The 25,292-nt window shown below is 34.5% G+C and overlaps 1 protein-coding gene across 5 annotated transcripts in view; it reads left to right on the forward strand.

The window, feature by feature from the left end:
* Positions 1-25,292, forward strand: part of spas (spastin) — a 350,388-nt gene extending 325,096 nt beyond the window's left edge. For 4 of the 5 annotated variants that reach the window (XM_071598119.1, XM_071598123.1, XM_071598122.1 and 1 more), the window contains 7 exons: positions 1,655-1,825; positions 4,704-5,117; positions 9,060-9,265; positions 12,342-12,509; positions 14,215-14,538; positions 21,144-21,549; positions 23,014-25,292. In XM_071598119.1, the coding sequence (XP_071454220.1) occupies positions 1,655-1,825; positions 4,704-5,117; positions 9,060-9,265; positions 12,342-12,509; positions 14,215-14,538; positions 21,144-21,549; positions 23,014-23,177 (1,853 nt within the window). In that variant the 3' untranslated portion in view covers positions 23,178-25,292. The remainder of the gene's footprint in view (positions 1-1,654; positions 1,826-4,703; positions 5,118-9,059; positions 9,266-12,341; positions 12,510-14,214; positions 14,539-21,143; positions 21,550-23,013) is intronic. The other variant, XM_071598120.1, reaches the window with a different exon arrangement.

A 25,292-nucleotide genomic window follows, 5' to 3' on the forward strand; every position in this document is an offset into this window, starting at 1 on the left:
TCGAGCAAGAACGGCAGACAGCTAATCCGGGAATAGTTGTAGCGTTGGATATGACCTTTAAGAGGCGAAATGCCAATACTTCATCCCCTCAGTGGATACCACGCGATCTAATCGCTTCACGTGGATTAAAAACATTATGACATTGTAGTTTCCGTGATCAGTAATTTTTGTTTTTCGCCAACTTATTATTCTCACTGGCCCATTTTTCAAGCTGTTAAGTCAGATAAAGTAGTTAGCTTTTTTGCAGATCTCGATATTCCGGGATTCACGTTCGACTAAATTATCAGAATGCCTAGTGTGTTGCAGTTATTTCTCGGTAGGTACATACTGTGGAAAATTTTTATGATCTTCCCTACGGCCTTCCATAAATCCCCGATAGTGCTTGGATTCACTCCAAATTCCCCGAGTAACTTTAAAAATAATGCTTTTCGGCTAAATAAATGGAAGGGCACATTCATTCATTATGACGTCATGTCACAGATATCGTATGTACAGTTATTTAAGCCAGACTTACGAAAAACTGTAGTGCCCTCGGGCTTCTTTGAAATAAATATTACATATGCAATACATTGTTATGAGTTCTGTGATTTACGAGGGTGATTTTTTTTCAACCTCCGATGGGCCATAAAAAAAGTGAATATTAAAAAATTATTTTATTGCGAAAAGTTATGATTACTTTTCGACGTAATCATCTCGACGATTGAGGAAGTTTTCGTTCCTGTGGGCAAGCTTTCAATACCCTCTTCATAAAATGTTGCCATCAATGAGTGTCTTTGCGTTGTCTCGAAACTGTTCGTTGGTTTGGAAGCGTTACCCTCCAAGCCACTTCTTCAGTTCAGGGAAAAGATGGAATTCACTCGGCTCTAGGTCGGGACTATTGCGGGTGATCAAAAATCTTCCATTGAAATTCTCAAGGAGCCCTTTGGTTGCACCAGCACTGTGAGGGTGGGTGTTGTTATGGATCAGAACAATTCTTGAAGTCGAAGAAAAACTTCTGTTGCCAAAAATATCTACTGGAAGGGTGCTTGCTATGCAACATATCTTTCCCAAAGTTATTTGAATTCATCCATCAGCCTTTCCTAATAAAATCCCATAAATTCATAGTCACTGATTCATTGTCTTGTTGCATAAGAGTTTTTTTTTTCTTAATTATTAACCTCCTTGTACATATTTGAACTATTTTTCTTTAAAATAAATAATTTTTAAGTGGGAGTATTGATGCTGCTATTCAGACTGTGATTATTGTTCTCATTTTTTTGTTTTAAGTTAGGATACTTATGTTTTCATCAGAAATTTCAATGAAGACTCAATTTTATTTGTACCTGAGATGTGGTCTCAATCTGAAACAAATAAGAACTTTTTTATGCGGTCGCAACGTCTAACATGAATTCAACTAAAATGCATTTCTGAAACTCTTTTGAAACGATCATCTGATTAGTGCAGTTAAATTTGTAATAATAATTGCCATTATTGGATCATCATCCAGTGATGTCTTTTTAAGTGCTAAATATAGCTATAATGTGTGCTGCTCCAGTTCCCAATTAGGTCTGGATTAAGAAGCACTATTAGTTTTACTGATTTTTGTCTGCTGGTAAAAATTACTCCAATTTTTTTGCAATTTCATCATGAGCACTCCTACCTTTTTGTGTTCCAGGTCAGAAGGAGCAAGCCATTGAGCTGTACAAGAAAGGTATCCTTGAGTTGGAGAAGGGAATTTCAATCGACTGCTTGGGTGGAAAGGGTGAAGTGTGGGAGAGAGCCCAAAGGCTGCAGCAGAAAATGCGCACAAACCTCTCGATGGCCAGAGACCGCCTCGAGTTTCTAGGTAGGTCTTGTGATCATAAATGTCTATGGAAAAAGCTGCACACAGGGTGAAAAGTATGCCATTCTTATCAGGTTAATCCAAGTTTCAAAGTAATAGTTAACATTGTAAAAATTTTTTATCCCAAATGGCTGCTCTTCATGTGCTTATTTGTCAGTAGTTTTCCTGCTCAATGCATGTAGAAGCGCGAAATGCTACTTGATAGCAATAAAATAAATAAATGTTTACTCTCCCTTATTATTCAAAACAGCCCTCATAAACATATATAAATATCACTTTGTTGAATTTCTGCTTTTATGGAATACATCTTTAACTCTCAATATTTTTACTATACACTGTTCTTTTATGATAGAGAATGAACATTGGGATATATGGTAATATGTTTCAATTATTCATAATAATATTTTACTTTTGTATACTTTACAATAATCTTTCTCAGTTATTCTTCTGGCTGAATGCAAGTATTTTAGTGAATTCCATGCAAAAATCTAACCATCCCCCAATAGAATGTTTCTGTTGCGATATTGCAATATTATTTTATGAGGAAATCAGCAGTGAAAGCAGCAACTATGGCTGTAATTTGTTTTCCTTTTAAAGCATGCATGTTTTGTGTCTCAAGGTGTATCCTATGAAAGGAATTGAGGGTAGTAAAAGCACTGCTTTTGAAACAAAAATAGCTCCTAAAGACCTTGAGAGATGAATTAGTTGGGTTTAAGGAACATATAGACTTTTAAAGGTGGCCAGGCTGTTGAGCATTACCTGAACCTATCCCGAAATCCATGTGGAACCTTATTTTGTCAACCTTTTATTTTTCGAAACAGCATGATTTATGTTGTAGATTTATGTAGGTAGTTGATGTTGTAGAAGCATGTTGGTATATATGTGTGGTAATTATTTAAGGTGTTTTTCATTTATAATGTTCATTTATGGCTGCCATTCTGAAAGAGATTTAAATTGTACAATACTAAGTTGGAGGGTTGCTTCTCTATAATATGGTCATCAAAAGAGCAAACATAAGAAAAACTGTAATTGTATATTGCAAAGTTGCATCTCATTCAAATAAGCAGTCAATGTTGTATATTAACTTATTATTTCGTGATTTATTCTTAGTTGATGTCATGGTCTTTTTTCATCAGCACATTTGGCGCACCCCTTTTGCATTTCTTTTGCACATTATTTTAAAGTATTTGTTGAGAGAGTTGCCTAGTCTATGTTCACCAAGTATACTCCCAGTATCAATCTTGCTAATCAGTGGTTAAATTGTAATAGGGCTGCAACAAAGTCTCCTGGAAACATCCTGAAAGTAAAAAACTCTTTGCCAGTAATACATATAGCCTGTTGAGTCATGTGTAAATTTTATTTCTGGCTCTATTATATTACTTGTGATTGGTTGGTTAATTAAATGGATACTGCACTTTAAACTGACATACTCTGGTGCATAGAGTGTACTTGAGGTCGGAACTCTAGTGAACTCAAGCTAAAATTATTGAAATTCTTGCCATTTCTCTGACATGCTTACCAACCAGAATATTTTGCCCATCACTTTCTAAATAGCATAAGTTATACTAGTAATAAGTAAGGAACTACAGATAGCCCAATCCAATTTTCCATAATATTTGCTCCTGATTAAGAGTGGATCTTTCTATTTCTAGCTTAATCTCTCTTCATAAACTTTAAAAACGTTACTCAATGCAGTTTTGAAAATTGTCATTATTTACTATTTAAACTTAGTGTTTAGTAACTTTTAAGCATACATTTGATGGATATCCAGGTAAAATTACGTAACTCACTTATTTAAGTAAGAGGTATGTACAGCACATCCCAGAGTACTTGCTGTCCTGTTACAAACAGATCATTGTTTATGCAGATTCAAATGTATTATAAAGCTTGGCTTTAGAATGGCTTCAGTCTTAAGAACCCTTTTACTCATTATGTGCTGATTTATTGAAAGTTATTTTGCATTAGCTCAATTGAAATAAAGTTTAAAATTTTTGAATTGGAATTGTATTATCATTTCATTGGTCATTGCTAGTTTTTTTTGGAATTTAAATTATACAATATTCCAGGAAATCTCTTTAACTTTAATTGGTATTAATCTCTTTTAACAACGTGGAATGAAAATTAACGTTTTCATCCAATTTGTAGATTTGCATGCGAGTAAAAGGGTGAAGAGATATAAGTGTTGCTAGTTGATGTATGAAGGGTGCATTCAATCTTAAGTAGGATCAACCATCATACTTTATAGGCAATCAAGTATGCATAATTGATAGTGAAAATCGTCACTACTTTCATTATTGCTGAGTAAGATATGTAAATTTAAAATGCAGTAATCCTTCAATGAAGTATGAATCTCTACATTTTTACAATAGAAAACTAATTAACTCTCTGAGTAGAACATTAAAGTCAATTAAATAAGTAAGTGAGCTAATTCAGTGTGACTGATATTTTAAAATTCACATTTACTACTTGAAATTTATAATTAATGGTTAGTCTAATTCTGATTCACTTAGTACATTTAAATTAAACAACAATTTATTTGTATGAATTCAAAGTATTACTATGAACACTTAGCATATATCATTGATAAAAGCTAGTATATGTGTGTAGCTGTGAAGTGAGTTTAAATTTTTCTTAGCTTGTAGCTATTTAAAATCACATAGTTCTACCAAAATAAATAAAATTGATTGCTTCACCATAGAAATAAAGTGTTTTGCACTCTTCTACATAAATCTCCATCTGTCAAAAATTGGTTAAACTAATGATTCAGTCGTCTGTGTTTGTGACTTATTTATGCTTTTGTGGCTATTTTTTTCTTTTTTAAATTTTTCTATATTTTTGTTTAAACCTCTTACCTCTCCATTCACCTTGTTTCCCTCACCAGTCAATCTGTTCCACTTAGAGCACTTAGCTGTAGCCGAGATGGAAATGCTTCCTGAACTAGTATCTGGGTCCCATCATCTGGCTGCCTCACACCATGGTCCAAGGAATCTACGCGGCGCGCAAGTGTACCCAATGTCTCCTACACCTCCCCACCACTGTAAACCCTCTGAACAGGCGTGTAAGTCCCCCCTGCGCAATGCCAGACTCCAGTCCACAAGGGGCCCACACTCTCCCTCTCCCACACGACGCAAGGCATCCCCACGCAAGGGGGGAACCGTTTATCCCCTCGAGAATGGCAGCACTAGGGCATCGCCAGGCCCAAAGCAGCCAACACCAGTGCCTTCTTCTTCGGGCCCTCATAAAGGGGTCCCACATATATTTGTCACTCCCACAAGTGGTAGAAAAGTTCCAGAAGGTACTGCATCTCGGTATAATATGATAACATTTTCCAAAACTGAAATGTTCTCTTGTCATTCCTTAAGCACAAAAATGTTTTCCAAAAATGTAGTGCTCTCTTCATAAGCATAGCTTTATTAATTTTTATTGCTATTCCAAGAAAATAGGATTCTCAATTTGTGTCTTGCAAGATAAAGTATAAAACTCTTTTGTCCTTAGTGAAAATTTTGAATCTTTTTTTCATAAGTCCGTCATCGTACAGTGCCCCAAAAAGGAATTTAAATGTCAATAAAATGAATGTGTCAAACATATTTTATGTGTTAGTGTGCATTTAAGGATAGAAGTATAAGTTTTAGTTGACTTATATTTCAATTGAAATCAGTCGATGTCTTTAAATTTCAATAAATAATGTTTCAAAAATCAAGGAAGATATCATCTAATCTGCAGATGTAATTTTAATTTATTTTAGAAAAAATATATTTATGTATGAAATTTTTGTCTCATGTAGAATTTTAATGCATGTCCACCTTAATACCTTGCCATAAAATACCCAGTCAATATATAATTTTCGTCCCAAATGTGTCGGGATTTATTATTGCCAAGATAGTGTTTCTTCATTTATCATAAAATATGATCTCATTTTGATTATTGAAATTTACCTAATGGAAGGGATCACAATTGTGAAGTTCACATTGAGCAAATATCAAGAGCAAGTGTTTTTCTTAGCCTTGAGGAGGCATTACAGTTTTTGGAAAATGTTCAGTGAAAAATTTTTGTTCATATAATTGCTATGTGGAAAACTTACACAGCATGTGGTAAAGGTACATACTAACCGTAACATGCAGTAAGGCCTCTTTAGATTGATGCTTTTTTTCCTGAGGGAATTTGGCTTTTGGTGTTTGTTTCAGTTAATCATTTGTACCTTCCTTATGTAAATATTTCCAATTTCCCAATTGTGGATTTATTTCAGAGGATTCACTATGAAAAGAAATGTAAATATGTAATGCTAAATCACCTAACTTTGTCACCTTTGCTTAGATAGGTTCTTTTAGTGTACCTGAATTTGATAGGCATCATTTAGTGTTCTTCGTCTATGGAATAGGATGAAGGCTTGGGATGAAAAAGGCAAATAAGTCATGAGAAAGTGTATTCAAATATTTTCTTTGTCTTTATGAGCTAAAAGTGTTCATTAATAATAAAATGACCATAATTCTTTGAATTCATTCCATTCTTTGGGTGTGATATTTGATTTTATGAAATCTTTTAGTCTGTGGACGATTCATAGATATATTTAACATACATATTTCCTTTGCTTCATAAACTAATAATTATTATCAAGTTTCCAAATTCACTGTTTAAATTTAATAGACCAACATGAAAATCCAAGAGAGCTCCTGGTTAAACCTTTGCTGCATATGATTTAAACCTTCTGTCTGTGATTAAGCTGACTTACTTAATTTTCACCAGTCCCTGTTGTTATATAATTGTGCTATCCAAATTCCATCTTAATAATGATCCTTTTGCATAAATTGGCTCTCATAATTAATGGCAAATATCTCAAGATCAATAAAAAATACGAGTTAGTAAAGAAAATAGAACATCGAATGCTATTGTTATTTACATATTCACGTTAGTGATTTTATTGTGAAATATATAGTTAATCATTGTTTGCCTTCTCATCCCCTGCTTTCATTGTATTGCATTAGAGTTATCAATACCCACAAGTTTTTTTTTTTTAATTTTGTTTTGAGGAAGATATAAATTACCTCAATGCTAGGCCTAGAAGTAAAGCTTCTCGATGTTTTCAATAGATGAATTCTTAACTAACCTTTATTCTGTATTCTGTGTAATTTTGCTGAATATTATAAACTTAGCTATGCCATTTAAGTACTTTATTTCAGGGCAAGTCAATTATCATCCTTTCAAATATTTCTTCATGTTCAAAATCTTTTCTTCTTTATCTGAAATGAAAAAGAGTTGTGGTGTGACCAGGGTGGTTGATGTTTGATATTGCTTTACATTCCCTGCCTATTTTCTTGCCTATTTTTCACTTCTTGCCACAAGTATAATAAAATATTGCTCATTAAAACTTTTAAATGCTTTGTATCCATTTTTTTAATTTTTGTTCTTAAACACATCACAAATGTGACCATTCATTTTAGGATCCACCGTTGCTCCTTTTTCTATCTACATTTGTTTCATAATGGTGATTGACGTTTTCCCACTAATTATATAGTTGTTGTTTTTCATTGTAAAGGTAGCTTCCACATAATTATTCTACCTTACATTGAAAGAGTATTTTAATTGGTCATACTTTTTCAGTGTGAACCTGTACCTGTCACTTTTAAAACAACATGCTTGTAGTAGTTTAAATAAGACCTGTTTTTTTGCTGTAAGATAGCGTGTTTTATTTGTATATGCCATGCAATTTATCATGAACGAATTTCTAATTTTGTGAGGATATTCTTTAAACATGAAATCGGTATTTTATAATACTAAACATTAATCAAGCATGAGCAATTGTCAAGTTTTATTTTTCGGCTCTTTTGCAATGTTTGGAATCACATTTTTTGCATCATGAAAATTAGCTGTTTGACAAATATTTGAAAATCTAAAGCTGTCAACTGTGTTATCTCATTCCATTTTAAATTTTGCAAGCATCTGGTTTTATGAAATAGCAGCATCACTGCTTTAAATTCTTTATACTTGTAAGTGATTCATGTGCAGAAAAAAAATTTTTAGCTTCCTCTTGGCCAGCCTATTCAAAAATTACTCCCTAGAACTGTCATCAGTACATTTATGTACTTCGGTATGGTTAACTTGAAAAAGGTCATTTCACCATCTTGTTTTCAGGGTATTGTTTTCATCTTATTAATGTAGTAAACATATTTACAAGATAATATAATGTTAAATACAGTGCATAAATGCATAATAAATAACAGTACAAATTTCTTGTAAATAATTAATCATAGTGAGCACAGAAAGTGAACCTAAAAATATAAATGGCTTGAATATCATATGGAGAAGGGTGAAAATAAAGCTAAAGGAAGGGGAATGAAGAATAATTAGATGTGGTTTGGAAAGAGAGGAAGTGGGTTAGAAAATTTTTGAGGAATTAAACAATATTGAATGGAGGTGTTACTGGGAGGCAGGGCATTGAGAGCAGTTAGCAAAATAAACATACATGTATTGAGAAAGGGAAAGGAGTCACGGGTTCGATTCCCGCCAAGGTGGTTTTTCCTCCAACTAGGGCCAGGTGTATATAATTGTAATATTGTTATATTATTGTTTAAAGCCCAATGTAAAGGCCGAAGTACTCTTTTTGGACTAATCCAAAATAAATACACATTCTGGGTGCCATGAATATGGTAGGAAGTTGGAAGCAGCTTCCATTATTGTGTGTGTGTGTGTGTGTGTGTGTGTGTGTATATATATACAATACGTATACATACACACACATACACACACACAGACACGCACATACATACATGCACATATAAATTTGTCAAAAGCATTGCTTATATATCTCTATAAAAAGTCACATATTGAATTCGGCCTGATTTCTTAAATTTTAAGGAATTATAAAAAATATTTGAAAGAAAAATATATCCTCATTCTTTCTGGGTAATGAAGACAATAATGTTTGTAAATTTAATTTTAAAACCCCAATTTTTCTGTGTGGCATTTATTTTTTACTGTTGGCAGTGCTAGGGAGTTCCTCCTAATTAGTAATTATGATGTCAAATTTTGCGGTGACAGCCTGTTTTCAATCTATGAATAGAATTTTCTTAATTTTAGGATTTTACCTCCTTACTATCTCCCTAACCCTAGACCCAACTATGTAACATCTGTAGGTAGCATCTTTGATAAGTATCTTAAAATTTGTACTTGAATTAATGATCTATTATTAAGGTGTATTACGTTGCTCTAATTTGCATTGGCTTTTTCTTCCCAACTAAAGCATCAGGTCGTCGAATAGCCTTTTCTGGTAAGAAGTTTGGCAGTGCAGCCTCGGGTATTGGGGGCACTAACAACGTGAGCTACGCCCATAAAAGTCAAACCCTTCCAAGGAGTATGGGCTCTAGGTCACACTCTGCCAGTGCTGGTGGGGCTAACCGTCCAAAACCCTTGACCTCAACTCCACCAGCCATCAAGAGACAACTGTCTGTAAGTATGATTTTGTGTATTTATTTTCTGATGCTCTTCTTTGTGGAAATATTGACCCAAATCTTTCTTTTAAATTGTGGTTGTAAATAAATATAGCCACAGCGTTTATAACATTATTCCCAGTCCTACTGGTTCTAGAGAGTGGAATAATAAGTGAAAAAACTTATTCCGGAACTGATATTCTGGCCATTTTCACACACTGAAATCCTGTATGTACTTGTAATATCTAATGCAGCGTATTAAAGAACAAATGGAACGTTTTAGATGAAAGAATTAAAAAATTTTGTCCTTTATACATACGGTAGACCTTTGATTCACCAGGTTTCCTCAAAAAGCTTTTGAAATTACATAGTAATTTTGAATCGGAGAAGGTGGGCTTAAGGAAAAAATTTACAAAAGTAATTGTGCATACACAGTTTTGTTTACCCAGTTTGTGTTGAAGATACATTTGAACATTCGACATTGTATGGTTTTCACATGTAAAAACATCTCATAGAAGGCACATTCATTCTTTTGAGTTGGGAAGGTGGCTGCTGGAAATCGACCCCGTATTTTGGTTTGCTGATTGATTCATCAAAGCATAGGTACATGTTACCCTATATATTACTTTGAAGGAGTTAGAGAGCTAGTTTTGTAATTTCAAGAGTTCTTAAATTCAAAATCAACGAATCTCAATCACATATATTTTTTATAAAATTCATTTCCTTCATTATACCCTACCCACTGACATGGTCTTGTCTTTTTGTGATTTGTAGTGTGCAATTTTTACTAATCATTCATATCTCTGAAATTTTCTTAGACTTATCATTCATATCTAAAATTTCCCTTGGTATTGTGTTCAAAACTCTGGTAACAGGTTCATTGTGTGTAATGCTGAATAATGCCTTGCCTTGAATTTCATTTTGTTATGTTTTAGGGCTGCAAAAAAAATTACTGTTGTGCTGCAATGTGTTTGTTTAAATGTTTTATATTAAGTGTTGATTATCTAGTAATTTAATTATCATAGATAATTACTTTCCTTTGGTCATAGGTAATCAAGAAGTGCTTAGTTGAAGTTGCATTTTCTTGGTGTTTATTTCATTAAGACAGTGAAATGAAAGGGAAGTGCCATAAAAAATAAACTGAAAAAATCTTCTTGTTGGCGCTGTTACGGAAACTATTTTCAGCACAGCCCTTCACTGAATATTTGTATCATCTAGATGCTGTGCGGCATCTAGATATGCAGGAAAAATTTTTATCAGCATAAAATTTTAGTGCGATATAAATATTTTAATTGCCGACATTCATAGAACTGCTTTCTTTTTACCATAAAAACAGATTGAAATAGGTTTTCAGAGTTTTTTTACTTACTTGCTTAAGTCAATTTAAACATTCCACTTTTCATAATCATATGTAATGTCTACTTCAATGACTTGTGATCTCTAAAAGGACATACAAAACCAGATCAAGTACCCATTATTCAAAGCTACACAAAAGTCAGTTGTCTGGTCAGTAATTTTCACTAATGGAGTCTGCTGATTACAATAAATGCTGCAGCATTTGTTACTTGTCTACATTACACAATGTGCAAATTTTGAAATCTTATAATTGTATTCCAATGCTTTCAATAAGAGATTAATTTTTCTTGATGATACTGGGAGGAAAAGCAACAGTGGGTGTTAATAGGAAAAATTTGCAGCTTGGAGGCATGCTCTAGGGTCCAATCTCCTTTTCAGCACCCATGTGAGTAACACGTGTACCCTTCTTCCTCTCCTTACCTGGTCACTTAATATTAGGTTAAGTCATTCTTTCATTTCCCTAGCTACCCTATGACTTGCTGTGTCCTTCTCTCCCCTGGCAAGAGACAACCACCTCCACCAACTGTATTCTTTTTTCAAAACTGATATCATACCCCTTAATCTAACTGCCTCCAAATATTAGTAAGCAAAAGGTAATGAGTATAAGGGGAGGCATTCATCTTCTACCTCAGTTCCCTTGTGCTTTTTCAAAGCAAGACACACAACCAGTTGGTCTGTGCTCATGGGTGAGCAAGCAAGGCACAAATTTCACTGCAGCTTGTTTCATGCCCAATTCCTCCATTAAAATCCACCAACAGGAATTCAATGACTCTTCAGTCACCCTTATCAGTTCTTTATTGGTCCAGCAGTGATCTCTCTGAATGGATTGACAAATTTTCATCACAATTTCATCAGTTCAGGTGGCCAAAGGACATCCAGAATGAATTTGGTCATCAGTTAACTTTTCACTTTCATGGATAAGGTCTTTTGAAGTAGGAGAACTATTCACAAACTTGTGTTTTATGTATGGTAGCTTCCTTGGTGACTTTTAACCAATGAGACTTCTTCTAGTTTTTTCTAAAAGGAAACAAATCTTCACAGCCCCATGTTATGCATTCGTATGGGCATAACAAAATATGCAGGCGAAAAAGTTGAGCGACTCACAGGGAAATTATCACTGGAACTAAATGTAATCTTTTCCAAAAATTTTAGGTGGCAACTCAGAATGATTCTGTGAAACCTTACCTCGTGACGGAAACCCTGAATACTAGTGCCAAACTCTCCTCCTGTTTCTTTTGGTGACTTCTCTCTTTCCTTCGTGTATTTCATTTGAACCAATGAAAAAAACTGCCATTTTTGGAAAAGTTAAACGTAAGATATACAACCTACAAGTAAGCAATTTATAAGTTTGGTTATTCTGTTTCTTTTGTCCTTGCCTGAGGTTTCTATGAAAGGTTGCCCAAAGTTTACTCTTTGTGGAGCTGGGCCCAAGGGAAAATTCACATTTTATACTCAAGTGGAAGTAAGGAGCCTATGCATATTGCAAAACATTTTTGCGCTCATGTATAGCAGTCTTATTTTATCTCACATGATACAAATGTTCTAAATGCCAACTAAATTTTTTGAAACGCATTAGTCCCAAAATAAGAAATGACTCACAAATGAGAAATGAATTCCCATGTATAAATGTACTTTTTAGTCTAGACTATTAGACTTTTCATGATATACTATCCAGAAAAATAATTTAATGGATAAAGTTTATTTGAAAAGTTATATAAATCATCCCTTTTAATTTCCAGGGCCCTAGTAGTTCACCCATTCGTCGCCCTGGGAGTGTGAACTCCGGAGTAAATCGAGGCAGTAGCACTCCTGGAATGAGTAGAAAAGCAGCCACATCATCATCATCATCCAACCCCACTTCTGCAGCTTCATTAGCCTTGAAAGGAGTTGACCCTAAATTGGCTCAGGTACTTTTTGTCGAATTTTCTTCTGAGAATCTGCGCATTTTGAGTACTCCGGTGGAAATCTGCAGCCACCTTTAGTGTGATTATTTCATATTCTGTCATTGAATCCCCTGTTTATAACATATTTCCATTCTTTTATGAGGGCAGTTAAAAGAAATTGGATTGTCATGGTTTTTTTTAAGTCCTGAGATGGTATAACATGGCTGATGGTGCTTAGGTAATACCAGAATCTGAAAGCCATTTACTAACTTTCCTGTTTGCTCAAGAGTTGAGGTGGTTCATGCATGAATTTCAGCATAGGATAAAACATCAATTTCATAATTAACGTGATGCTTAAATAATTGGTAAACTCTTATTATGTATTTATCCCTCATAATAAATTTAACTTTTGAAATTTGAGTTCATATCAAGCTTATGATATTTCTGTATTCATGCATACCTTGTTCAAGAATGTTCTTAATTATGACCTGCATTGAATTAAGAAGATTCTATTACTTATCAGCCATTCATTAGATTTTATTTGGAATTGGAAGTTGATTTGATAAACTTTAATATTTGTAAATGAGTTCTAGCACCATCTATCTGGAAATTAGAGAAATCTTGGAGATGTCAGGAATTTTCGTTTGGGAATGGAATACTTTAATTCTCTGTCTATATTATGATTTTTTCTCCAAAGCTGTAAAAGAAATTAGTTTTGTATGACATACAGTAAAAAACTTAGACCAAAAATTTCATAGATTTTTCTTAGCAATCAATGATATATATTTCAGGCACGTGTAGGCATTTAATTTGAGCATAGCCAAAACAAATAATATTTAATATCATAAATTATATGAAGGAAAGATATTCTTCTATTGTTATATGTTCTTGACTCACATAAATTCAAAAGAAATAATTGTCTCATAGACATTGGGTCAGATCACCAATTCATAGATTAGTGGCTTTTGAGATGTCTGTGTGTGAGCACAAATGAAGATAATAAAATGGATGGAAGGGAAACCAATGAAGATGACTGTTAGGTGAAATTCAAACAAGGCAGAACATGTAGATGCAAGAGTTAATGGGATGCTTAAGATGGTAATATAGGGGAGATTGCTGGGAAAATGAGGCAGAGGAAAGAAATAAAAGAATAGACATTTTGGCTGGAATTAAGGGAGTTAAAAAGCAACCATAGCAAAAGAATGGTTTATTGTGTTACTTAATTGGGGTGCATGGGTTTTTTCTGCCATGTTTGTTAGCTTGCAGGAGTACAGTAGTAGTCAGTGCCAGATTAAATTGAAAACCCACGCTAAGCTGATTGGCTACTACTAGTAGTAATGTGAATGAAAATCTGACATGTTTAATAGAGTGGTATGGGAAAGAATTTGTATTCCATTTCGAACATTGCATGGGATAATCAAGATGATTCATATTTACAGATGCATAAAAAACTACAAATATGTTTAATATGCATAAAAATGATAATGCTATACTTGTGTTATCAATTATTCTGAATAGCCTCATATAGAAAAAAGATGACTAAAACTTATACCTAACTTTACAACCTTACTTTGTTCTTACTTAACTGATTTTTCGACTCCAAACTATTTTTGCATCTAACAAAAAATATGAATTTCATAACAGTGGTAATATTTCAGTTAGAATTGTAATGATAATGTATATTAACACTTATCAAGATTATCGATTTTTATTTTATTTACTTTGACAGTTGATTTTAGATGAAGTTCTTGAAGGTGGTCCTCCTGTTGAATGGGGTGACATTGCCGGACAGGAAAGTGGCAAGCAAGCTCTGCAAGAGATGGCAGTGCTCCCAGCATTACGTCCTGAACTATTCACAGGATTAAGGGCCCCGGCTAGGGGTCTCCTTCTCTTTGGACCACCAGGAAATGGCAAGACATTGCTGGCCCGAGCAGTGGCTACTGAAGTTAATGCCACATTTTTCAGCATCAGTGCTGCTAGCCTTACTTCTAAGTATGTTGGCGAAGGGGAGAAGCTGGTTCGTGCACTGTTTGCTGTTGCACGGGAGTTGCAGGTACCATGATTTTTTTCATTGCAAATGATGTTTTTTAGGCGATTTAAATCTATTTCATGGGTGAACAATGCTGAGCAGTACAATTTAAGGTAGTAGTCAAATGAATGTCAGTTTTCTACTTGTTTTACTTTAAGGATGTATTTTTATTTTTTAAGATAGTTTATTTTTTTACAAAGATATAAATATATTGTAATTTTATTCCCCCTTGTTAGTTATATTGGCGGTAGTTTGTTATATTTTCATTTTTTTCCCCATAATTTTGGTTTCATCATTTGAATGTGACTTTGAAGAGAAAACCAAGAAACTGTAGGAGATGCTGCAACAGTGACTTTTAATGGAGTCATCCAATACATGAGCATTAAATTGCAATAATTTCTCAGTGTAAAAACTATTTGCCTTGACTGGAATTCCGGTCTAGGCGAATGATTTTTACATTTTGAAATGGTTGCATTGAATAGAATACTTTTATCAAATCTCCATTGAATGCTTCAGGAAGGTGATATTTTATGTGTTTGAGTATGGAAGGTTAAAGGAGTAGGATTTCATTGAAAAGGGCATATTTGCCATAAAGATAGAGATCCAGAATTAATAGATATCATATATTTGTAGCAGTACCACCTTATCGCCAGTATTGATTTCAATGTGTTTTATTAATGGAAATTTTGATGATGTAATTTCAGAATGGGATAATTAGGTGTCACTCGCAAAGTTCATCCAAAGGGTAGCTTTATTACTTAATGATTATGGCCATGATAGCTGGTAAATTTTCATGTCCAGTAATAATTTGGAAGAAACACAGCAAAATGTTTGATCATGGTTTTAATGATAAATATCTCACGTAAGAAAGGCTAGAGTTTAATCAAAGCTGAAACATCTACATACTACCTTGATCAAAAATTTCCCGGAATTTATTCAGAAAATTAAAAATACAAGTTTATTCATCTAAATCTATATTGTCCCCTTCAAAGTAATCCCCATCGACTGCAACACACTTATGCCAGCGCTTGATCCAATCCTCGAAACATTTTTTATATTCGGTTTTCGGTATGTCCATCAGTGCTTCCTGCGATTTTTCCATTACTTCCTCTCGGCTGCTAAAACGCGTTCCCCTTAATGGTTTTTTAACTCGATTGAACAGAAAGAAGTCACAGGGAGCCAAATCAGGTGAATTCGGTGGCTGTTGGATGGTATTTGTTGCATTTTTCGTCAAAAAATTACGAATAATGATAGCACTGTGCGATGGTGCGTTATCATGGTGCAAAATCCACGAGTTTTCTGCCCACATTTCTGGTCTCTTTCGGCGAATTGCTTCACGAAAACGTCTCATAACGCCCAAATAATACTCTTTGTTTACTGTCTGGCCTTCTGGCAAAAATTCATGATGCACTACACCGTTGTAATCCATGAAAACCGTCAGCATTGCCTTCTTTTTTGACTGAAAACGACGTGGTTTTTTTGGTCTCGGCTCATTTGGTGAACGCCATTCACTTGCCTGATGTCTGGATTGCGTGTCGTACTCATAAACCCACGTCTCGTCTCCAGTAATGATCCTTTTGATGAATGTGGGATCGGATTCAGCCTCGCAAATCATGTCTTTTGCGACGTCAACACGGTCTCTTTTTTGCATGAAATTGAGGTCTTTTGGCACCAACTTTGCTGCTACACGACGGAAACCCAAATCATTAACCACAATGTCTTGGGCGGATCCATAGGCAATGTTCAAGTCCTCCGCTATTTCTCTGATGGTTAATTTGCGGTTATTGACCAACATTTCTTTTACTTTATCAATTTTTTCACCGACTTTCGATGTCGATGGTCTGCCACTGCGTTCATCATCTTCGATTGACTCACGACCACTTCTGAACCGCTCGTGCCACTGGTAAACGACCGTTTTTTTTAGAGAATCGTTGCCGAAACACTTTTCCAACATTTCCAACGTCCGTGCGCCACTAAATCCGTTTTTTACGCAAAATTTAATACAAGTTCGTTGTTGCAAATTTAAATCCATTTCTGAAATTGTAAAAAATCGCCAACACACACAGAGATAGATGTACTCTTGGCTACGTAACTTTTGCAAATGTCAAGTTATGACACTAAGATTTAAAGGGAATATCAACAACAGATGTACCAATTTAACAAAAAAACAGAACTCAAATCGGAACGATGGGAGCGCCACACGGTGGTTATTCCGGGAACTTTTTGATCAAGGTAGTAAATTCATTATTTTTGTTTTAAGTTTCCAAAGAAAATGGTAGCATTTAAAACTCTATATTATACTGGATGCTGGTATCTCAGCCATGCGTTATTAACTATGAGTATATTTTGGATACGACTGTGACACATAGTGGAAAAGACCCTTGACTGTCATTGTTTTCTTCTTAGATTCAGGCTTGAATTTGTGGATCTTATCCATTTCAGAAGGAAAAATATATAGTTTTCTTAATTCGGCTTAATTTTTTAATTTTACGACACTGTTTTCAATACATAGTCATCAAGTGCTTTTTCGAGCTTTACCTTCCATGTATATACCTTTGGTCCTGGGTTTAACAGTATGGTAAAAGGTAACAACCTTTTTTCCAATTTCATATATATGGAAGGTAAAGCTCAAAAAAGTACCTCATGATGATATTATCTATCAAAATTCAGATTGTAAAATTAAAATATTAATTGGAATTAATAAAGCTGTATTTTTCTGTAATTTTTTTGTTCTTGCTAGTGTTCCTGTTTCTTGTCAATGGTTTCAACCCATTAATACAGAAAGGTGTCCCTAATTACTCTGGTCCTCATGAAGGAGGGTTTTGTCGAGAGGCCCTGACTGGTTCTGTCGTCACTTTTCCATTTGATTTGGATGACTTTTAAGTGATTGCAATAAAAGTGACATGTCATTCTTAAGGTATTACATAGTTATTTGAAGTTAGGGAAATACTTTCAAATTGCTTGTTTATTGTTCACACTGGTTATAGATTGTTGCTGTTGAAGATTCTGCATGCTTATTACATTAGGGGTTATCTTATTGTAGATATTTTGGGATAATATATATAATTAGAGAATAAAGTAAAGAAGGTGAAGTCATTTTCGTATAAAGAAGGCACATCTACAAATATTCAACACATTTGTAAATAAGAATTGTGTGTTGCAAAATGGAAAAGAAGTTATAACTGGAGTATATTAAAGACCACCTTGCATGAAATACACAATGGCATCCAAGTGGCAAGGAAAACAAGTGGTACATCATTAGGAATAATCCAAGTGGCTACAGTCATATTATGGAACTACACCTCAGGATGTTCTATTCTAATTTACATCCTTTATACCTGAAATTGGCTCCTTATTTATATCATTTGTACACAGTGCAGCAATGAAAAGTATGCAATAATGAAGAGTATCCATACTCAGGTATCTGTTTTGCCACTGGATACAACCCATATACTAAGTAGATGCAATGAATTAATTTCTTCCTTCCTAAGTGAGCTGGTGTGTGTATATGGAGACACGGTCCTTCACCTTTGCAAATCTTTACCTGCATGCATCTTAGGCAATAGCCCTGTCCATGTACCCCCCAACAAGCCATCCGACAGGTAGCTGGCTGAGTTGGTAATGGGGGGCATTTCAATCCAGGAAGAAATAAAGTAGAGGGAACAGATACATCATCATCTGAAGTGAAATGTTTTTTATTAACAGCTTGTGCAATTTAACATATTTGGTGTGATTAAACATGGTACTCCTGACCTCCTAGAGGGCATACTGATCATTGTAATTGTCTAAGTACAAATTTATATTAGTACAAGGTGGTGTAATTACAGCTTCATGTTTGGCAGCCATACGGATTACATAAATTTCCACCCTGTAAATTGATAAGTCATTGTTGGATGCTTAAAAGTCCAGTTTAAATGAGGGCATTTAAATTAGTATGGTTAAATTATTTGAGTTAGTATTGAATTTGTAATGAAATACTTACAAATTAGTTTGTAATGAATCAGAATTTTTTCAAATATTAAATGGATTGTGAAATGGAAAATTTAGGATTGAATGATGAATTCTCTTCCAAAATATTCAAGACAATCATGCCTGCATTTTGAAAGTTACACATTTTTGGCCAATTATGATTGAAAAAAATTTATTCTATGACCTCAGGCAAGGGTTTAATCCTCTGCAAAAAGAAGGGTTAGAGAATAATTGGTGCAAAATTCATCATGTGATACAACTTTTTGTGAAAGCTAAAAAATGGCTAAAACTTATGTGATTTTCCCTTTCCATTTTTCCCATTTATGTTATGGAAAACCACCGAAACTATTTCATTGTTTAGCTCATCAGAAATAATTAACTTTTGGCTATCGAATAGCCTGGATTCCCTTTCCATCCCTTGTCTGACCTCATATGGTGTAATGGACCACTTTCCTCCCCTTAAAATTGCACGTATTTTCTGGATAGCCCCTCAAGCTTCAATCAATACTCTACAGTTCAAAGAGTTTTATATTTCTTCTATTGTATCACTCTTTGCAATATTGATAATTGAATTTCTTGGGTGTATATTAAACCATAAATTCATAAATTAACAAATTACTGTTGGGAAAAAGTTATCAGGAAAATCGTCTTGATGACTTACCAAAATCACAGCCTCAATGAACATATCAATCACACATCAGGGCAAAGGGAGGCATTTCTTTTCCCTTTTGTTGCCTGTGTTTTCCCGGGGAGTTCAAGTGCTGGAAAATGTCATAGCATGTAATTACCTGGGTACTTTCAATTTCATCAGATGAATTTTCATCCAGGAGCCTATGGTTACTGGCCGAATGGATGAACTATGAGACTACCACTCCACATAATGTTTTACAGCCAATTACAATTTACAATTGGATGGATTTTTTGTGATCTGTATGTACGATAAAATGTGTCACTTCTTTTTGAATAATTATACTATGGACCTTTGTCAGCTTCATAATATAAGCATTGTGTACACTTATTAGTTGATATTCCATCTCAAGCCATTCTAGCTGTTTGGCATAAGCGTAGGATAACATTGTGCTGTTGAAATTAATCATTTCTCTTCAATGAGCTCAAATTCATTCTAGCCTTGTAGAGCTTAAAGTTTGGGTCCAAAACGATATTAAATCTTACACACACACACATACAAGGAGGAGGTCTTAGTTCAGAGAAAAAGATATTGCTTAAGTTTTATACTATAATCATTGCGGCAAATTCAGTGTTTCCTGATTTACGGAATAAATCAACATATTTTTGTGTTCATATAACTAATGAATATACATACTTTCCACTGCTTACAATTCCTGAATAGTCAGGTAGGAAGAGTCTCCTTCAAATGTAACTGAAAGGAACTGGAACCAAAAATTTCTGTCGGTAGCTAAACTTACTAACTGATGTACAAATTGTTGGAAAGTTCTCGGGATTCATTGAAATACAAGGTCTGTCCCAAAAGTAGTAGGACTTATTTTTTCCTGGATAAACGGATGGGCGGTGGTTTCTCCTGCTAGGTTCAAGGGAAGGGGGTTTAAGGAAAGGCTGGAGGCCGGTGGCGGTCGCAGCCTTTGTGGAATGCGGATCGTTTGTTTGCAAAACCTCTATAACGTGACCTTGTTATGCTCAGTCATAAACTGGTAATTTTAACAGCACGACACCACAAAATTTTGCATGAAACAGGGCAAAACCAGGAAAGAGACTTGTGACATGCTCAAGGCAGTTTATGGTGAAAACACCAAGGATATATCAGGTGTTTTTGAGGGGCAAAAGTTGTTTCGGGAGGCAGAGAAGATGTTGAAGATGCCGAATGTTCAGGATGCCCTTGGAACTCAAAAAGTTATGACAATCTTGCATGAGTGGAGGCTTGATTTGATAGGGATCACAGATTAAGTGTTCGCATGGTTTATAATAAACTTGGCATACTTAAAAGGGATGTGTATTGACTTGTGACCAAAAACATGAGCATGAGAAAGGTGTGTGTAAAGTTGGTGCCACAAGTGCTCTCAGACAAACAAAAGGAAAGTCGCATGCGGATCTGCCATGAGGTTCTCAACCATGTGAGTGAGTATGCAAATTTTTTAGACAATGCCCCACCAGATTTCTTACCCTGCCTCAATTCCCTGCTGAAAGGATATCACCACAGCTTGGTGGAAGCATTACGAGCGACCATGGTGAGGGAACTTAGCAGCATTTGGGGCACCACCTTCCAGAAGGCATGCAAGGCATAGAAAACATGCTGGCGGTGATTTGTAGATGCTCAAAAGTGCTACTTCGAAGACTTTTGAGAGAATGTATCTGTCCTGGCAATAAATTTTTTTTAATCAGCTCAGTACTACTACTTTTGGGACCAACCTTGTACATTCATGAGTATGTAGATGATGTACATATGTTAGATGATGACCTATGATCTTATTAGATTTTAATGACTGGTCAAAACCTTCCAAAAATACATAGTGGGGCATAATAGCTTAAAAACAACACTATTTTTCAGTTGCAGTAAAGGCAGAAGTAACAAAAATGGGGTAAAGTTTAAAAATGTTAACTTTAGATGACATTGTTTAAAAAAATTAATAGATTAATTTTAATGATTATTTGAAACTAATTTCAATCTTGTATTCTTTCAATAGCCATCAATAATTTTTATTGATGAGGTTGACTCGTTGCTGTCAGAGCGTCGAGAAGGAGAGCATGAGGCAAGCCGTCGCCTCAAGACCGAGTTTCTTGTGGAATTTGATGGACTTCCTTCAAGGCCAGAAGAGAGGCTTCTAGTGATGGCTGCCACAAATAGGCCTCAGGAACTGGATGAGGCAGCTTTGCGACGTTTTCCAAAGCGCATATATGTGGCTCTGCCAGACACTGACACCAGAATACATCTGCTGGAGAGACTCCTGAGGAAAAATGGCCATGGTACCAGCAGTGGAGCATGTCCACTTTCACCTGAAGAATTGCGACGATTGGCAGTTCTCACGGAAGGATATTCTGGGAGTGACCTTACTGCTCTTGCGAAAGATGCTGCATTAGGTCCAATTAGAGGTGAGTACTCTTCTGCTACATACATATACATGACAGATATCATTAGTGCATTCTTGTATTGGTATAAAATTTTTATTCTCCATGGAACATACGTATAAAAACATGATGGCATTGGATTTATCAGAAAATACAAGGGTCATATATGCCATATTGTAACTAATAAAAAACAGATTCAAAGATAATTATAAAGGAAAAGTAGTGCCATTTTTCAGAAGTTCAGCTCCTCTTTATTAAAATAAAAACTCGATATATAGTTATCTCAATAATTAAAATAATAATAAATATTAATAAATTTAATAAATGAGGTGATACAGTTAAACACTCAACACCTTTTTTTTCTAAGTTACTTATAATTTAGTACTGACTTCATTTGAGGAGAAAATCTGTCATATATTTTATTTAAATGAGTTGGTGATGTTTTAATTTAATGGGATATTCTCATGCTTTGGGTCCCTTATGTTTCATATGGAATTGTTAGATGCCAATGGCAATAATGGTGAAATATATTCTGGGGGTAAAATATTCCATAATGTTACATGAATCAAAACCTTGGATAATTCGCTTTTTCCATTTCATGTGTCCTTTAGATGTTTTTACTGATTATAAAAAGGCTTTATAACCATTCGATTTCATAATTATTTCAGACAATTAACTTGTTGACATAATTGCTTGTTTCCTTTAAGTGAGACTTTTCAAAATAATTTTAGTTAGGTGTCTTTCAAAAATTTCCAGCAAGTCTTAAATTATGTTTATTTCTTTTCCCTATCAATGTTAAGTGGTAATGGTGGATAATTCAAACAAAAATTTCAGTTTAATTTGATGAATTAGCAAACATTTGTCAGGTAAGTGCAAATATGTAATGTTAGGAGACATCTTATATTCACTTACAGTTGATTGTCCCTGGGTCCATCCTAATACTACCTCAATTGTAAGACTGCTGTTAATGATAATTAGTGTAGGTAATGAGTGTGCTGGCACCTGGAGTTGGTGGATTTTTTATTGATGATCAGTGTCAATTCAGTTGCCTTGTGGAGGGTATTTTGCTGTGTGAATCCTATCCCTCAAGGGGTAAATGAAGATGTGGACTAATGAAAATACCATCTTCTCTCCATTCTCCAAAATTATAATCTTCCAAAAAGTTTTCTCCACATATTGCAAGTGGTGGAACTAGGGCTTAATTTGATAGATTTTCATAGACAATAGTAATGTCGTGTTCCATCGGTAAAAACAGTCGCATGAAAATTTTGGTTCATGATAAATTTTTTTCGATGCTTCCTATTTATTCTGTTTTCGAAGTTATGGTCTACTATAAAAATTCTGCATGTTTGTGTAGGTGAACACATATTGCAACCTTCATTGAGTTGATATATCCTTCTTCTTACATAAAGGTATCATTCATTGCTTCAGTAAACTCTTTCAAAGTGAGAAATGTCTTCTAATGAAGGAATCTCTTTTCTTTTTAAGAGCTCAACCCAGAGCAGTTACGATGCATGGATCCAAACAGTGTTCGCTGCATAACATTCCAGGACTTTGTGGACTCTTTGAAAAGAATACGTCGAAGTGTTTCTCCTTTAAGTCTAACAGCATATGAGAAGTGGAACCAAGAATTTGGAGATGTTAGCATGTAAAAGAGAAAATAATAGCAGAACAGGCATCAATTGTGGTTAGTTAGTCATTGGAGGAAATCGTGCTCACATTTTTTATGAGAACAAATTCTAACCACTTCCTTGGCCTGCTAAAAACACTTCCAATGTTAGTGGCCACAAATTTGGAGAAAATCTTATTTCTTTGCCTTTTGAATGGGCAAGAGAGGGTTGTATGTTTAAAAGAGTCCAAAAGCTGTGAGGGAAAGACATTCAACTGTGGCTTGAGATAGCTCACCTCAACTTATCCATTTTGTCTCTGTTTTATAAACCAACTTTTTGAAATTTTTGGGTTTCATAATGGTAATTAGGGGTTCCTAACTTTTGGCTTTTAAAATTTAATGTTTAACATACATTATTTAAGTCACTCTGTTGAATCAATTTGGTCTCATAGTTGCAGGTTCCACAGATTGAGTTTATTCTGTATATTAGATTTCAGTATGCATGTATCACTTGAAATAAGCTTTCAACTTAACTAGTTATATTTCTTTAGACGGTGATTAAACATTTTGATCATTGGCCACAATATAATTTAAGTTGCCACTTTATTTTATATTACATTTTACTTTCTCCACAAATTGTGCTGATGCTAGAAATGCCTTGCTCAAAATACTAAAATTTTTTTTGCTGTGAAGGCTGGGAATATGCCTTGCAATTCTTAAGAAAATTTCCTAATGACAAAATATGTCACAAGCATTGTTTGCCTGGGCAAATTACATAAATTACGTCTCATTTATAACTGCCTCGAAAGACTATGTTTTGCTACTTTTTTACAAACAAATAATGGATTGTGTGTGTCTCACTGTGACCCCCTTTTGGACTCGTAACCTATTTCTGTTTTTACGTGTGGTTGAAATAGCATAAGTTGTTATTTAGCATATGTAGTTGGCAATTTTTTTCATGTACAGCATCATATTTGAGAAAGTTTTTTCTTTAATGAAGTAGGGATTTAAGTGAGAACATTTGAAGAGTCTCCAGTAAAGCATTGCCACTTCATATGTGCTGTCACATTGGGGAAGAAAGCTCCAGAATGCTAAGGTTTTCAATCTAGAGCACTGTCTTTGTACGATTGTATGTTATGCTTCAGGGTATGATGTGAGAGCTAGTGTATGAGTTGGTTTCAGTGTTTGGAATGTAATTTTTGTTGGAAAGTCCGCACATAATAGGGATACAGTTTTATAAATTCTATTCCTTGCAATTATCTCAAGAAAGATTTAATGTTGCACGCTTTTCAGTGTTTTTGAAAGCAAGGAATGCCAACTTGCTAAATTATTTGAGGATAAGTGATTGAGGATATAGAAGACAAGCAATTTTTTGGCATCTGTTTTATGGTGGCATTCTTTCCAGTAACTGTGATCTGTAAGCAGGTTTCCATTAAGGGTAATCTGCCAGGCAATTCCAATTATAATGTGGTTGAACTTGAGTATGCATATGGTGGTCATGTCAAATCAATCATTGAAATAACTGAATTATTAAAATTTGTGTTTCATATTGATGTTCATAGTTTTGAAATTATCACTAGTTTTTCTCTATATCATGTAGGTATTCATAAGTTCTGGCTTGTTCTTCAGTTGTTGTTGATTGTACTAAAAGGTTATTTGTGTGTATGGCCTTTTCAATATGCTCTCCGTAATATTTTTATCCATATTCTCCACAAAGGTTTGTATGTGTATCGATACCTCATTTTTACTGAAAGTGTTAATACACAAAAATGCCAAGAAAAAAGTGGGATTGTGGTGGCAGATACTTGCGTCAAAACTGAAATGAAATATTGAAAAATGTATTTTGAAGTATAAAAATTTTACACATAGTTTGCATGAGTGCATAGTGGTACAGCAGATTATTTTTTCCATCAAGCTTCATATGAAACAGGATCCACATGCCCTGTTTTATAGCAATATTAATTCATAGTACAAATAGCATTACCTATGTAAAGTGAAAATTGATGGTAGATGTAGAGTTCTGGGATCTATTTACTGAGCATTTTCTGCCACTTCAATCAGACCGTAAAAGACAAGCATAAGAGCTTCTTGAAGTTGTGTGATTTTCTGCTACTAAATTAAATAATCCTTTTTAATAAAACTGTTAGTGCACATAGAA

Source organism: Hetaerina americana, unplaced genomic scaffold (genome assembly GCF_022747635.1).
Source record: "Hetaerina americana unplaced genomic scaffold, ioHetAmer1.1.p SCAF_9, whole genome shotgun sequence".
In the NCBI taxonomy this organism is placed as follows: Eukaryota; Metazoa; Arthropoda; class Insecta; order Odonata; family Calopterygidae; genus Hetaerina; species Hetaerina americana.